The 16,514-nt window shown below is 43.9% G+C and overlaps 5 protein-coding genes across 5 annotated transcripts; 4 read left to right on the top strand and 1 right to left on the bottom strand.

The window, feature by feature from the left end:
• Positions 1-633: 633 nt before the first annotated feature.
• On the top strand, positions 634-3,102 carry EAE97_002904 (uncharacterized protein). Its single transcript, XM_038873416.1, has 2 exons — positions 634-1,626; positions 1,682-3,102. Exons 1-2 carry the CDS (start codon positions 1,062-1,064, stop codon positions 2,758-2,760), a joined length of 1,644 nt encoding a protein of 547 aa, XP_038735279.1. The 5' UTR covers positions 634-1,061; the 3' UTR covers positions 2,761-3,102.
• Positions 3,103-3,372: 270 nt separating this feature from the next.
• Positions 3,373-6,683, top strand: EAE97_002903 (uncharacterized protein). Its single transcript, XM_038873415.1, has 4 exons — positions 3,373-4,162; positions 4,213-4,243; positions 4,312-4,628; positions 4,690-6,683. The coding sequence occupies exons 1-4, from the start codon at positions 4,099-4,101 to the stop codon at positions 6,396-6,398; spliced, it is 2,121 nt and encodes a 706-aa protein (XP_038735278.1). The 5' UTR covers positions 3,373-4,098; the 3' UTR covers positions 6,399-6,683.
• Positions 6,684-7,994: 1,311 nt separating this feature from the next.
• On the top strand, positions 7,995-10,310 carry EAE97_002902 (uncharacterized protein; the record flags this gene model as incomplete). Its single annotated transcript, XM_038873414.1, has 3 exons — positions 7,995-9,368; positions 9,421-9,500; positions 9,560-10,310. The coding sequence occupies 3 exons, from the start codon at positions 7,995-7,997 to the stop codon at positions 10,308-10,310; spliced, it is 2,205 nt and encodes a 734-aa protein (XP_038735277.1).
• A 655-nt stretch (positions 10,311-10,965) lies between these two features.
• On the bottom strand, positions 10,966-11,845 carry EAE97_002901 (uncharacterized protein; the record flags this gene model as incomplete). The annotated part of the gene is made up of 2 exons (XM_038873413.1): positions 10,966-11,395; positions 11,466-11,845. The coding sequence occupies 2 exons, from the start codon at positions 11,843-11,845 to the stop codon at positions 10,966-10,968; spliced, it is 810 nt and encodes a 269-aa protein (XP_038735276.1).
• A 448-nt stretch (positions 11,846-12,293) lies between these two features.
• EAE97_002900 (uncharacterized protein) lies at positions 12,294-13,904 on the top strand (the record flags this gene model as incomplete). Its single annotated transcript, XM_038873412.1, has 2 exons — positions 12,294-12,832; positions 12,887-13,904. 2 exons carry the CDS (start codon positions 12,294-12,296, stop codon positions 13,902-13,904), a joined length of 1,557 nt encoding a protein of 518 aa, XP_038735275.1.
• Between the last annotated feature and the right edge of the window lie 2,610 nt (positions 13,905-16,514).

The raw sequence follows: 16,514 nt of genomic DNA, 5'->3' as shown, positions 1-16,514 counted from the left end.
ATTGTAATGGGATGACATGAGATGGCGTCAAAAATTGATTTGGATAGTCAAATGGTCTTGGATAACAATTCTGGCTGTTCTGATTGTTCTGGTTATTCAGGGCGTTCTGGTTGTTCCGTACTATTAGTTGTAGGGCTAGAACTAGATCAGATAGATATCTCTCGATCAGAATTTTGTAACAATAGTAGTTACTACCTAGTCATTAATACTGAGAACATAATGTTACATCAAAACTACCATGAATCTGTTGTACACATTTTAAATAAGAGTCTTTGTATCTGACGTCTGCATCTGCGGGTTGGAGTAGAAATGCAGATAGATACAAAGGCATACCCTCCCCCTCTTTCAAAGGTTTATAGTTATTCCAATTTATACATATATTCGATTTTACAGTCGTATATTACTATTATACTTCTAGAATGTAGTCAAAATAGTACATATAAGGTACCTCCATCACCCTTATGCCATACAAAAGCTTTCCGCATAAATCTTGATAGAATAATTTCCTCGCAAGCTCTTAGACATTCCAGGTTATACAAATTAACTTCACATATCCCAATTGGGTAATATTGTACAAGACTACCTAGGTACACACATACTCTGTAGTTTGGCCTTGTTTTCATGAGGCTGCAACGACCCGAAGCGCAAACTTTTGTCTGTTATGTGATTGGTTAATATTGCCCCGCCGCCTTATGTTATCAGGTTGCAGAGGGGTGACGATTTCGGATAGTATCGATATCCACATCTTGATGAAACAACATTTAACTCATTTGTACAAAAGAAGACCTAGGTTGAATCAGTTGAAGTCACCACCACTTCTTCACCTGCGAAACTGAACTCTATGAACTGCACGCACCATTTCTAATCATCATCATAACCTTACGATTCACGAAACTCAACTCTTCCTCTCATTAACATACTTTCAATCTCTAGCTTCCAACCGCGAAGGTTTCTAATAATTCCAAATCCAACATCTTTCTGTCATCTGAAATTATCACACCCTTCCTCATCGCACACAAAAAAGTGAACCTAGTCGATCATTCTTCGACCGATCATTCATCATGGATGACCCCGTCGAAGCTTTTACGTCCATTACAGGACAATCGGAGGCTGTGGCAAGAGTGTACCTTGGAATGACCGACAACAATCATGAACAGGCAATAGGATTATTCTTCGAAGCTCCCGAACTTGCAAGCCAAAATGCTGCTTCTCAACAAGCGCCGCCACCAATACCTACTTCTACCAGACCACAAAGATCTACGAACCGCGCCCAACAAAATGCGTCTGGGGTAGTCGATTTGGATTCCGATGACGACATGGAAGTCGATGATGATAATAGCGATGGCAACTCTGAAACTGCAACAGCTGCCGCTATAGCACGCGCCGCGGAAGTTGAGGATGATGCAGCTATGGCGCGCAGAATGCAAGAAGAGCTTTACAGTGGTGGAGATGCAAGTGGCGGATTCGATGCAGAAGGCGTCAGAGCGCCTATTGCGAGAACAACGGAGACGCTTGTCGGTGGGCCAGGTGGATGGGATGGAGATGATGCCCTGCAAAGTGAAGTCTTGGAGCAAATGAGACTCCGGGCTCAAAGACAAACCAGGGCGGCTGGCGATGGAGGCACAGGTAAGGACAATGATTTCATTTTCTTCCATATGTTTCTTTACTAATATTGAAACAGCTCGAACAGGAATTCCAGGTGGACGAGCGGCTCCATCGATTTGGGACCAGGAGAACGAAGATACAGCACGAGCGGTTACAGGAGCAGAAGGCACTAGTAAGAGCGCCCGTCTTGCAGAGCTTTTTAGGCCACCATTCGACCTCATGTACAAGTTACCTTGGGACTCCGCTCGCGACGAGGGAAAAGAAAATGGAAAGTGGATACTAGTCAACATTCAAGATAATTCTATCTTCGACTGCCAGTCATTGAATCGCGACATATGGAAAGACCCTGGAGTTAGAGATGTTGTGAAGGAGAATTTCATATTCATGCAGTATTCCAAGGACGATCCACGGGGCAGCCAATACATTCAATATTACTTTCCCCAGAAAGATAGCGAGGCCGCATATCCTCACATTGCGATCGTCGACCCAAGAACTGGAGAGCAAGTCAAGGTTTGGTCAGGGCCTCCAGTACCAAAGCCTGCAGAATTTCTCATGCAACTGGTTGAGTTCCTTGACCGATATAGTCTCGATCTGTCCAAGAAGAATCCTGTCGCAAGACGAAAGCAAGAGAAGACAAGTGCGGTAGATGTCAATAAGCTCACTGAAGAGGAGATGCTTAATCTAGCGATGCAAAATAGTCTCGCGAATAACGAAACAACGGGACCTAAAGCTGATGATCCAGATGACCTCACAAAGAGTTTCGGAGATGTCAGCAAAGGAAAGGGTAAAGAGACTTCAGAAGAGAGCTCAGAGATAGCCGAACCTTCTCAAAATGATTCCAATTCTAGTGCAGAAGTCTCTCCTTTCTCTCAGATTGCTTCTGACAGACCGCATACTGAGCCCGAAGGCCCCCTTTCACAAAGTACGCGCATTCAGTTCAGACACGCCAATGGTCGCGTTGTTCACAGATTTAGGCTCGATGATACAGTACGTCGTATTTACGAATGGCTAAAGTCGGATCCACTGGAGGGGAAAGCAGGCGTTCCATTTGAGCTGAGAAGCGCAGGGAAAGACTTGATAGATTCTTTGGAAGAAACAGTCAAGGCTGCGGGACTCAATAATGGGACTGTGATGGTGGAATTCATCGAGGAGTAAATGTTTTGCGAGTTTTGGAGATTATTGATACCAGAGAGATTGCTCGCATCGCAGGGCGAGATAATAATGAGCTGCTCACACCGTAAATGGAAAATACGCTTACTCCCCTGAAGTTGCTGATCCATTGTCTCTCACAAGAAAATCACATAGAGAGGGGCTTTCCCTTTCTCTACTTCGGCACCTCATCGTTGTACATAGACAGGATTTTCCAGCAATGCAAGGATTACCGGGTTCCTGGGCTATAGAATCATAGGAATGAGAAACGAGAATATCACGATATGAAATCATTTTTATTGGCATGATAGTAGTGACATTAAATATAATAAAGTTCTAGATACTGGATTATTAGATTCATATAATTTTTTGGTGTTGCTCGAGTGACGTTTATGACATACAGTAGTAACCGCCGGGGGCCACACGCTACGCTTTTTAACCCCTGGAATCATTGACGCTCTTCGGTTTCCACCCATTGGTTGAATGAGGTGGTTGGCTGGTAGACAAGATGCATGAAATGACAACAAAGACCAGTCATTTCGTGAAAATAATAAGCAATAATGTGTTTGTTTTTCTAGGATTTCGATTTGTTCCTGATTCTTTAATCTCAAATCTGGGAGTGCATAAGAGAAGAGTCATAATTATCATTAAACAAATAAAAACCCAATTTCCTATCTAGGCCCATTCGTTCCTCGACAGCCAATGCATGCCTAGGTACCTTCCCCAGATTGATGAAACAATACCTATCCATCCATACTTACTATCTATCTATCCCGCGTCCACATCTATTCGTGCATGCCGCTTCCCATAAGTTGCATTCCTCTAGATAGCTAGCTCGAGTTGCTACTTCTCTTCCGTTTCTATACAATCATTTTTCTTACTCCTTTGCGAAAAGAAAGGTTTACGTTTACACTATTCACGATTCTAGATACCCGGACAGGCTTCGACATTCAATCTCTTTCTTCTCTATTTGATATAGTGATACACACCCTCGGTAGCCGTTGACCCCACCATACCATACCGTACACCGCGTTCACAGGCCCAGATCGCGATCCCCTTGTCCCTCTGCAGAAAAAAGGAAGAGACGAAACCAACAAACCTTCTCCCGGCTGTTCGTGTATGAGACGATAAGTTATAACAAAGTAAAACTGATTGTGCCTGATACTTTGGACGATAGGCCAAATCAATTCACTACTACAGCCCTTCCCGGGGTTTGGAGAGCGACGAAATATCAGCGGGGTGCTCCCAGTAAAACGCGGACAACAAACCGACAACACGACCTGACATCAGCAGTGGCGTTATCTCATTTCTCTTTCCAAATCGAATCGACTTTGATTTTGAGTAATGGCGCATGAGATGAGTGGGGTTGTAGATCCTGAGACTTTGTATACAAAGCAGAATTGCATCGGTATGTTTGCGTATACTTTCATCATTCTGTATAGAGGCTCACTTTTATAGGCGGTGGTAGTTTTGGTAAAGTTTACAAAGGGTATGGTTCTTCCTTCTGCCAATTGCCAATCCAATTTCTCATCTGGGCCATGCACTGATCTCCAACAGAGTTGACAAGCGCACCGGGCAGGCTGTAGCCATAAAAGTTATCGACGTTGAAAATGCCGAAGATGAAGTCGAAGATATTATTCAAGAGATCTCTATCCTTTCCGAATTACATTCCCCGTTTGTTACGCAATACTATGGATCATATCTTAGAGGTTCGGATCTTTGGATCGTTATGGAATTCTGCTCGGGTGGTAGTTGTGGCGACTTGATGAAGCCGGGTCTGATACAGGAGGAATATATTTCGATTATCATACGGGAACTCCTGCTAGGCTTGGATTATCTTCATGGGGATAAGAAGCTTCATAGGGATATTAAAGGTTTGCATGATATTCGGTGGGAACTTGGGTTTAGATTCTAGGAGCTAACATCCGAGGACAGCTGCAAATGTTCTACTGGGCGCCAATGGACAAGTTAAACTCGCGGACTTCGGTGTTTCAGGCCAATTATCTGCTACCATGACCAAGAAGAATACGTTTGTTGGAACCCCATTCTGGATGGCCCCGGAAGTCATCAAACAATCTGGTTATGACCACAAGGCGGATATATGGTCTCTGGGTATCACAGCACTCGAGCTCGCCAATGGCGAACCCCCATACTCCGATATCCATCCAATGAAAGTTTTGTTCCTCATCCCTAAGAATGCGCCCCCAAAATTAGAAGGAAACTTTACCAGGGCTTTCAAAGATTTCGTCGAATTGTGCCTTCAACGAGACCCGAGAGAACGACCATCGGCCAGAGACTTGTTGAAACATGCCTTTGTTCGGAAAGCCAAGAAAACATCATATTTAACGGAATTGATAGAGAGATACGAACGTTGGGCAGTGCATCACAAGGGTGACGATGATGACTCGGATAACGAACGAGAAGAAGCCCCCCGACCTAAGCCTGTCGATGAAGACTTGTGGGATTTTGGTACGGTCCGACCAGTTGGCGGAAGAGGGAATGGAAGGGTTGGGCTGAATACTATGGGAGAATCTGACACGAATGCAAGAGCATCGAGGTTATCAGAGGAGAATAATTATGCAGAGCGCCCGAGACAGCAATCGCCCTCGAAATCAAAAGAACCAGGATATGTCTCGAGTATTGAAACTGTCAAAGCGACAAATTGTCCAGTAGATGCACAACCAAGGCAACCTTCTCCACAGAGACGGCCTGTTCCAAGTATTCAGACTTCAGTGTCTCCTACTAAGGTCCCTCTTCCACCATCACCAGAAAAATTCAGACCTCCAGGACTGGAGACACCTAGAACGGCTGCCAGCTATATAAATAGACAAGTTTCTGATTCTCCTGATTATGATCGTACTTTGCAAGAACAACTCCAAAAAGATATGGGATTTCTGAAGCTCGGTGAGCCATCTCCACCGCCATTGCGAATACCCCCTTCTACCGCCCCAATGCCAATACAGTACACGAATCAAAATACACCGCCTTCAGCATTACCACGGCCAAATACGCAACAGTCATTACCAAAACTCACCCCTATCAAATTGCCTGAAATTCCTCCATTCCGTGGCAGCGGTCAGCCTCAACCACTGCAGCAAAGACTTCCGAACCAAGTGCCTGCTACAGAGCCTCGGAAACAGCAACAGCCGCTTCCATTACCTCCCAACCCTACAGGCCTTCAAAATATCAATCTACGCCAGACAGGCCAGCAGCCATTACCTGCATTACCATCGAAAAAATTACGCAATACACCCTCTCAAGAAAGTATTTCATCTCAATCTTCTAGAGCTCCATCATCTATGCCTTCACCTGCTCCCGCTAGTCCAACCGGCGATCTTGATGCCTTGAACGATGTGATCTTTCCTGCGCTTGAAGAAGCACTCAAACGACGTCAGTATCGCTTACAACATGCTTTCCGCACGACTGGAGCCACTCCAAAGCAACAAAGGGCACAAGCTGCTCATGAGAAATTACGAAAATTAGTTTATAAGCTTGCACATGTGTGCAAGGAAATCGACCATTGGGATAAACAGGAACCAGTGGGGATGGGGAAAGATGTGGATGTTTTCCTCGAGGGATTGTTAGAGGAAATTTTGGTCAGGGTCGAACCGGCTGATGAGGAAGATGTGGATATGAGACGATGAGTGGATCAGTGCACAATTACGAATCTTTAATGTACGATGCATGAGGTATGAGGAATGAAGAAGACCCAGGTAGGGTCTATCATGATGGATGGATGGATCGGTTAGGTACAAACTTGATCGAATCTACGATATGAGGCGTTGGTTGGCAGAATTGAATTTGGTATTCCAAGAGGATTGAGGGGTTTTGTGTCAAGTACTTAGTATCGAGGCTTGCGAGAGATGTTAGGTATTAATATTCTAAAAATTGAAGATGATGACTCCTCTGGAAGAAGCTTCTTCTCATCCGAAAGTCATTGAGGTATTCCTAAAGGGGCTCTAAAGATGGAAATATATGTTTATAAGTGTGAATATTGATCGCTCGCTCACTCTTCACAATCATTGCTCCCAATGTGCGACGTCTCATGAGACATTCACATCACGTCACATGCACTTCTCACTTCCCACTTCACTTTCGCGAGTGGTGTTTATGGATACCTGGTACTTCATATCTCTCACCTTTGGAGCTCTGAGATGTGTCTATGTCTGTGTCTGCGGAATGTGTTCACTTTTGGGATGCTAGGTACCTACTAGGTATTCTATCAAGTACTAGGGACCTACCTAGTTTTGAATACCTAGTATTCACTGGATCGTCTTCTTGTTGTTCCTGCTGCTCATGGCTGGGTGTCTGTAGCTCTTTCTAGTTTGGGAGAGGGGGTTTAGGGGACCCCGCTTTGGGGTTGAGGTGGTTGGTGGTTAGTGGTTGGTTAGTTGATTTTCTTGCTGTCGTTCATCTTCTTTTGGTCTTCAACTTTTTGACTTTTTAACTTTTCAGGTTATAACTTGCAACTTACAACTTTGGCTCTTCGAAAACTTATCTTCAATAATAACGTTTCAACAGCATAATCTTCTACCACTATTATTTTGTTTGCTGGCGCCGACTATTGCAAACGCTTGCAAAAGTACGCTGATCCAGGAGCATTACTATTATCTTTTCACCTTTGGCTTCTCAGTTTGTTTAACAGCCTTCTGATTTACTGAATTTCCTTCTTATTTCTGATATTGGTTTCTTTGAAATTGATATACTTCTTCAGCTATCAACCGACTTCGCGCTAGCTTTCTATCAATACCCGTTATCTCTAGATAGGTGACTCGATACATACCTAGTATTTACCGCTAACTTTTCCCTCTGGCTTCAAAACTGTCTACTTTGCGCTTTAGAATCAACTTTTGATCATATTTTGTTCGACATCTGACCTTTTTTTCCCCTTCGAATACTTAAATTTTGACTTTGATAGCGAGTCTCTCTCGACATCTCAATCCCGATTGTCGGCTTTTAGTCGCTGTCTCTTACTCGCGCAGAAAATTTCATCTAGCATAACCAAGGCCATACGTATCCTTTAAACTATCTCTCATCGATAAGAGTGATATCTGGATATTTTATCAACTCGATATTCGGGGATGCAGTCATTCTTCTTAATGCTTTCAATCTAAAGGAAAAATTCCATCGCCGCTCCGAGGAACCAACATTGCTATTCCAATTTATCCTCTTCATATCTTCGGCACTTGATTCCCCGGTAAAACTGAACTTCTTACTGGGATTTTACAATCTACCCCATCATGATGGGCAACATTGGCTCCAGTAGTCGAAACAGTTTATCTCAGGCCTCCTCATCTACTTTTTCAAACACTCTCGTTCTTCGGCCATCGAAAGGAGAAGCGAAGAGAGTCGATATGCAGATTAGCGATATCATCGACTTGGAGATCCGCGATAAAGTTGCAGCAATGCTTCCATCCTATCCATCATACTCTCTTCTTTATCTTACTTATGTACTAGTTAGGAGAAATGGAAAATCGGACGCAGCCCGAGATCTTCTCCACGATACACGCCATAATAGAGATCAATATCTACCGATCACTTACATCACAAGTTTGAAGGAAATCGGGGATGTTACGATGCGCGACAAAGTTGAAGGTATTATCAAGATGGTACCGGAAGTGACTATCTGGTGGGCTTTTTATGCCTTGCAAATTTGTGATGGATCTGTTGATCATGCTATTGGTTTATTATTTGAGGGTGTTGTCGATGCTTCTAGGGACCCTGCGATACAGGTAGCTCTTGCATCTTCTAGGCGTGTCAGTCCGGCAATCAGTCCTATGAGCAGACCAGATGAAAGCTTGTTCATCGATTCGTCGTCAGACTTCGATAGCTCTTTTTTCAGCGACACTAATGGCAACGAGTCGTCCAAACCCACTTTATCCTCACCTGAGCTATTACAACAAACACTAAACAAATTATTCGTCGACACTAGCGACGACGACAAAGACCCTAAGTTAGAAGAAGAAGATACAACTCTGCGTGCCAGCCCTGACTACAGCAACCTGCAAAAGCCACCTATTGATAAAGGTAAAGGCGTGGACAAATCAGACCCGAAGGATCCTAACTCCGATTTTGAGATGAGCAATATTCCGCCCTTCAAGGAGAGTCCTCGGTTTAAGAGACACGAGGAACAGAACCGCACTTGCAAGTTTTGTGGGACGGTGCTTAAGAGCTGGTTGGCGCGAACTAGTCACGAGAAATCATGTCGTATGAAGACGAAGTCAATTTGTGTCAAGTGCAAAAGGGAAGTCTCGAAGTCAAATATCAGGAGGCACGAAGCCAGTTGTGACGGCCGTCAAACTTCAAGATGTGATGGCCCAGAATACGAAGTCCGTGGTTCAACAATAGTGACCGCTTCTCGTGATAATTCTCCAGATTTCGATTCATCTGACTCTTACACAGAAGATCAGCTTCAAAAAGTGAAGGAAATGCAGCTGTTCCTCCCTCGCCTTTCGTCTGATAAATGCATCGACTCCTTAGCGTTGTGCGATTATAATGTCAAAGAGGCTGTAAATTTGGAGAGGGAGGCGTTGACTTCGGATGAAGAAGTTGACGATCGAGGTTCGTATAGACGGAAGAATGATTCGGGGAAGAGAGGATCGGGAAGCACATCGGTAGGTCGAGTTTGAATGATAATGATATTGTTCAACTTCTGATTATACCTAGGTTGAGCGTGTCACAAAGAAGGCTCGTATTCAGATCGGCGACCGAGATACAAATTTAGAGCCCGCGAGCCAGTGGATTGAGTATGTGCCCACTCCCCATTGTTTGAACGTCGAACGGACATTCTAATCATGCTTTACAGAACCACATTTTCTGACCTTTGTCAAAATTCGGCTAACCTTACAATTGTCAATCTCTCTGACTCGAAAAGTCGTTCAGTTCCGACGAAGCTTCTTTGCGACAACTCGGAAAGCTTAAAGAATCTGATTGATCTCACAGGAGACGAAGATGTTCCAAAGGAGATACTTCTGTTGGATATCGAGTCACATTCCTTTGATGCGCTCATACAATATATGGCCTGTCGCAACGTCTCATTTGGTTCTCGAGGAAGCCAAACACAAAAGATTACTTCAATCGTAAACTTCATACTTCTCGCGGATGATCTCAAAGTTGCTGGACCAGCGACTACCATGCTTCCGGTTCTTGAAAGTCTTCTAAAGGAAGAACGAAAGGGACCGTTTCCTTCAACTATTTTGAAAGGTGACCATGTAGAAAGGGTCTTTTCGACTCTTGGAGCTAGTCATCCCATTTCAAAATTATTCGTCAGAGCATCAATACGACCATTTCTCTGTCACAAAATTGGCAACACTTCCATCGAAGAGGAGTTTGACGACGACTCCCAATTCACGCCAGGCGACATCGAAATCTATCGTAACAAGCCAGCGCATCTTGCATTCAGGCTGAACAATGACTTTAAATCGGCTCTATTATTGAAAGTTTTTGAAACTACAAGTACTAGGGAATATCGACAAGAATATACGCGCAGCAAAACCCCCAAAAAACCCACCACTTGGTTCACCGATCCGCTTGACGATAGCCAATTCACTATTTAAGCCGGTTGATCCAATATTCCCATTGTTTATCATCAAGCCAACATTCTTAATTTGTTACCATCATAGGATGTGTGGACTTGTTGAACTGGATGTGCCTTCGACTTTTGGGCCTGGGTAGGTTCAATCATGATCTGGTTTCGCGCAGCAATATCTTCGTTTGTTCATTGGAAAGCCCCTCTTTGACCATCAATACTTATCCCCGTCCGAAGAACATTGCGAGGAGGACCTACGTCAGGATATGAGATGAAAGTTGAAAGAGTGCATCTCCCCTATGCGCTCCTAAAAATGAATGGAGAGTGGATGGGCTGAAGTTATTTTTATAGTGAAAAATTTGAAGGCGAGACGGAGCGGAAAGATTATAGAATAGCTACAGATGATACTAGGGGACGAGTAAAAATGAAGATAATCTTATTTGAGATATTGCCTGTGCAGCAAATAATCCCGCGTACTCATGGAACTATTGATAGTTCCCAAAGTGGTGGTATGAAATGTCATCCGATATGAGGTAGAGTCACTGCAATTCTTTGACTCACATCAACTTGACGTGTTTGAGATTTGCAATCAAATTCAATGATTAATTTATAATCCAGGTCTATTCATAACACAAAGCATTCTGGTATCAATACTGCTCTTCTCCCACTAAAGAAAACGCTTCCTACATCAACAGTCTCCAAGCACCCAAAATCAACGCCGCCGTACCGGTGCAAACTCCCATCAACCATTGCAGCGTCTGAAACTTAACACCCTCCAACTTTTCCCTCAACCCAGCTACCTCCTGCTCAATCTTTGTTTCCGTTTCCTTGATTTTAAGATCTTGAACGTTGGCCTCCTCTCTTATCCTGCCCTTTTCCAAATTCAAATCTAATCGAACAGAAGCCTGGGTTCGGGAAACCTCATCGCGCAGACGAGCATTCAATTTAGCGAGATCATTGGTGAGTCGCTCGTGAGAAGCGCGGGTCGTGGATGATTCGGTGGAATCTGCAGAGAGCAGTTCACTGCGGAGGGCGGCGAAATCAACTTTTTGAGTGTAGGTTGCGCGAGCGGCATCTTCGCGGAGGACCATTGTGCGAGTTAGATTTTGGATGCTGGGACGGAGGTTAGCTGACTGTAGTCGGAGCTTGGGGAGAGAATGCGTATAGGAGTATAGATCATTACCTTTCTTCGATAACATCGCTGAGGACTTTCATCATAGCCACAGCTTGGGGTTCTGTGAACCCCTCATCCCGTAACCGTTGAACAAACTTCAGGGTATCGAAATGGTGGTCTCGAGATTGACGAGGGGTTGCGTGGAATGCTCTTCGACATGATGGTTCTTGTAATATGCTAGTTCGAGCTTTGTATCCGTTGTCTACGGATCGTACCCGATGGGATATCTGCTGACCAGAAATAGGTCTTTGTGAATTTCCATTATTGTTTGCTGCGGCGCTGAATGCTCGAATAGTATGCGGGGATATTGAGGATCGTGTCTGCCAGCTCAACTTGGGGAGTAAGAACCGCGGTAGTGTTTGTACGGAATTTGCAATTGGCTTTGCCATTGTATTTTACTTCTCTTAAAGACTTATAGAGAGTTAAATTAGCTTCGAATCTTGTATAATTCTTTCGGATCTCCGTTCAAGATGAGTTGTGTTCTCAATGATATTAATTTATTGATTGATACATCATGGCCGGCAGTATCCGTTAGTCACCGAAATAGTGGGAGTACGGTCACCGAGATTGTTAATTTTCTCGGTTGAGTCACCCACTTCAAAGAATATTATCTAGATTCGAAATCTTGCCCATTCACAGTCAACGAGGAATACTATTCACGACATTCGAATCATCTCTCGAATTTAAGATCGTATCTTAGAGAGAATATTGAGTTATCTGAAGATATTTCAGCCACCACAGATAGCTCCACATAAAGTAATTTCACCCGATTACCCCGCTACGCAAATATTCTAGCAAACAGAACAGCAAAAATCCACCAGAGAACGACCACCCAACATGGCTTCGAACGGTGACAAGTTTGGAAACGATCTGGAATCTGAATCCGATTCTAATCCAGGATCTCCTAATCTCGACGCGCAAGAGGTTGACGACAATGTAGAGGATATTGACGAGAAGCCCATCAAATCCGCATTAAAGAAATCATCACATAAAGAACCTGCGCCAGCTATTGTTCGACCTACGTTACCACCCCAAACAGAACCAAAAGACTTGGATGTCAAGTCCTTGACCCCCCTCACCCCAGAGATTATCGCAAGACAAGCAACTATCAACATTGGTACTATTGGACATGTGGCGCACGGAAAGTCAACTGTGGTGAAGGCTATCTCTGGAGTACAAACTGTTCGTTTCAAGAACGAGTTGGAGAGAAACATTACGATTAAGCTTGGTTATGCCAATGCAAAGATCTACCAATGCGATAACAAAGAGTGCCCAAGACCTGGATGCTTTAGAAGTTATAAGAGTGAGAAGGAAGTTGACCCACCCTGTGAAAGAGAGGGATGCAGCGGTACCTACAGACTTTTGAGACACGTATCGTAAGTTATCATTGCTTACCATTTTACGCAGCAGCAATAGCTAACATGCCACAGTTTCGTCGATTGCCCTGGTCACGATATTCTCATGAGTACTATGTTGTCTGGTGCAGCCGTCATGGACGCCGCTCTCTTACTTATTGCTGGAAACGAAACTTGCCCCCAACCACAAACATCCGAACATTTGGCAGCTATCGAAATTATGAAGCTCGACAAAGTCATTATTTTACAAAACAAGGTCGATTTGATGAGAGAAGAAGGCGCAAACCAACATTACCAATCGATATTGAAGTTCATCAGAGGAACTGTTGCAGGTGGAGCACCAATTATTCCTATCTCCGCCCAATTGAAGTTCAACATCGATGCCGTTAACGAAGCTCTTGTTTCCAACATCCCTGTTCCACCAAGAGATTTCACCATGGATCCACAAATGATTGTTATTCGATCCTTCGATGTTAACAAGCCAGGTGCTGAAATTGACGAATTGAAGGGTGGTGTTGCTGGTGGAAGTATCTTGCACGGTGTCATCAAGTTGGGTGATGAAATCGAGATTAGACCTGGTATCGTTTCTCGCGACGAAAAGGGAGGTGTTAAGTGTCAACCAATTTTCAGCAGAATCATTACTCTCAACTCGGAGAACAATGAATTGAAATACGCTGTTCCAGGAGGACTTATTGGTGTTGGTACTCGAATTGATCCAACTCTTTGCCGTGCCGATCGTCTCGTTGGTTTCGTTCTCGGTCTCAAGGGTCGTCTTCCTGATATCTACATTGAAATCGAAGTCAACTATTATCTGTTGCGTCGTCTCTTGGGTGTTAAGACTGCTGACGGTAAACAAGCCAAGGTTACCAAGCTCACCAAGAACGAGGTTCTCATGGTCAACATTGGATCTACTGCTACTGGTGCTAAGGTCATGGCTGTTAAGCAAGATGCCGCTAAATTGCTCTTGACTAACCCAGCCTGCACAAACATTGGAGAGAAGGTTGCGCTAAGTCGTCGTATTGAAAAGCATTGGAGATTGATTGGTTGGGCCACTATTGCTGCTGGTGTCACTCTTGACCCAAGCACTTCTTAAGCGAGTGGATAGGTAGACGTGTGTAATATTTTCACACTTAAAAGTAGAAATTCAAGATGGAAGTGAAAAGAAGAAACGCAGCGATGTATTTTGTGACGCAAGTGATGTGGTGATATGATCTGATGGTTTGGTGGAAGGGGGAAAAGGCCTCAATATCTCGGACTCTTCGCCTCTTCTGGTCTGATCATCGCATGCATACTTTGTACTCGAGGTCATGGGATGTTGATAGATTGGGCATTTAAAAGTTACCTAGGCAGCTCGATAATGAAAAGAATTCTTTTGGACAGTGTTTATTGATGTGTTTTGTTGAAGAGTTTGGAGTGGAGTGGAGTGGAGTGGAGTGAGGGTGAGGGTGAGGGTGAGGGTGAGATTGAGATTGATTCTGATTGTGTGGACCTGTGTATGTTTGCCTAGATATGGTGGGTATGGTAGGTATGGTGATTACTTGAGGAATCTCGTACTCGTTTTCTTATTTTGGATTCTGGAGGCGAGAGGAGAGAGCTTGGGTTGGGTTGGATTGGTTGGTTGGCTGATTGGTATGGGGATAGATGGGGATGGGGTTGAGGTTCTCGAATTCGCGTAGTGGAGTGGAGTGGAGTGGGAGTGGGAGTGGGAGTGATGGATCAAATGAAATGAGATGAGACGAGATGAGATGAAATGAGATGAGATGAGTGCTTGGCGGTGAATAGATAGTGATGGGTGATAGGTGATAGGTGATATGAACTTATGTTTTATGGATTGATTGGGGGTTTGATTGGGAGTCGAATGCGGATGTGTATAGAAGATGGTAAGTTTTGAGGGGATAGGGTAGTGCTGATAGGTAGGTAGTCAGAGAGGGAAGGAGGTGGTGGGGTTTATATGTTATTTGTGAGTTATATGTAAGTTATGTGTTATGAGGGAGGGGGTTGTTGTGTATTTGGGTGGATGGGAGGGAGTAGGGAGTAGGAAGTGTGGGATGGTTGTGGTGATGAGATGAGAAGGAATTATGCTATGCAAATGAATCTCGCTGTGTAGTTGGTTAGTTTATCTTAAGACGTGTTTTGATGTGTGCTTTCTGCTGGGTTGGATGTGGATGTGGATTTGTTTGGGATGGATGTTCTACTTGTGAGGTTGATGCTCGTGGAGTAGGAGTTGAAGTTATTTAGTATATAGGAGCGAGATAGAGATAGATAGATGCACACTGTGCATGAACTAAAATCCTCGGTTAGAAGTTTGCAGAGCAGGCAGTGAGTAAATGATTATTGTTGTTGTTTACAAGTGAGATTTATATGTAGTACGTAGATTTGTCTCGGGCTAGATGTCGGGTTAGCTAGGTAGATATTGTGTCGATGCTTTTAAAGAGTTTGGGGGATTGATTCATTGGCTGATTTGTTTATAGGTAGGTATACTTGTAATCTGAAGCTTGGGATTTGGATATCATGTACGCACCCGGATATGGCGTACGATACTTTCAAAGGCGAATAGGAGAATAGGAGCATAGGGGATCTGTGTGGGCTACTGGGAATTTGTTATCTGTAGTTTGATTATTTCTTTGAGTAGGTGTGTATGATACGAAGATATGATAGACATGGAAATTATCCGTATTGTCATTGAACTTTGTGATGGCGTGGCGGAGAATAATAAATACTAGGGAAGTTGTACGTGAAATGGACATGGTGTCCTGTAGGACGACACGACACCATTACGATTGGCATGTAACAGAGTCGATATGAGTCGATCGTGGTAATACTCGAAATCGTAAATCGTAAATCGTAACCGAGGAGTATTTTATTTACCTAAGGTATGTGTCATCAAGATATTAGGGCAAGGTTCTTTGAATAGCGGTCTCGATATCTAGGTACCTTCCTAGTATTCATTTCAGCTAGCTCACGAAACGGGTTCACCGTTGGTCAAGCATTTCATCGGTTCACCAGGTCTTCAAAAACACATCGTTGGTTAAAGGAAGATGCGATGCGAACGATGCGAACGATGCGAAATTCAGTAACTCGTCACCAGATATACCTGCCTTATTTTGATGTAAGACTATACTGATTCCAAGACGAAAAGTAGTACGCCTGCTCACTCTGACATTTCGAACACCCGACGTCTTACAGGCTCTTGCCTCGTTGAATGTATGAGATGAGTAAATATGAGTCAGGCCGCAAGGGATCAAAGCGAGTAATTTTCGCCCCAAGAATGAATGAACACCCAGGTGGAGAAGACAGGATGAACATCGGACAGTTGAAAACATCCGTGTCCATGTCTCGCGGCGACTCTTGGGATCATCGCATCGGATTACGTGGGTTGTGATTGGGTGGGATGGATGTGATCATTCCAACGCGAGCTGATTCGGTTAGGAGTCGAGAAGCATCTAGATGGAAGGAAAGCGAGGAAAGGTTAGGGTAGCTGGGATGAAGAGTGGATGAAAATGGAGATTTTGGCGCTTCAATTTACCCTTTTCTTCTCTTGCCTTCCCCTTGTGAGTAAAATATTGATTGGATTATGTGATTTTTGCTCTTTTGAGTTAATCGAAGTGACAGCTAGGTACGAATAGGTAGAAGGGGATCGATGGAGAGGAAAGTTTTCGGAGACTTTCTTTTCTTCTTCTATGATGACTCTTGTTTCTGCATA

The sequence above is a fragment of the Botrytis byssoidea genome (genome assembly GCF_014898295.1).
Source record: "Botrytis byssoidea strain MUCL 94 chromosome Unknown BBYS_005, whole genome shotgun sequence".
Taxonomy (NCBI): Eukaryota; Fungi; Ascomycota; class Leotiomycetes; order Helotiales; family Sclerotiniaceae; genus Botrytis; species Botrytis byssoidea.
The sequence above is the reverse complement of the archived record's forward strand: the minus strand, read 5'-3'. Positions and strand labels throughout refer to the sequence as shown.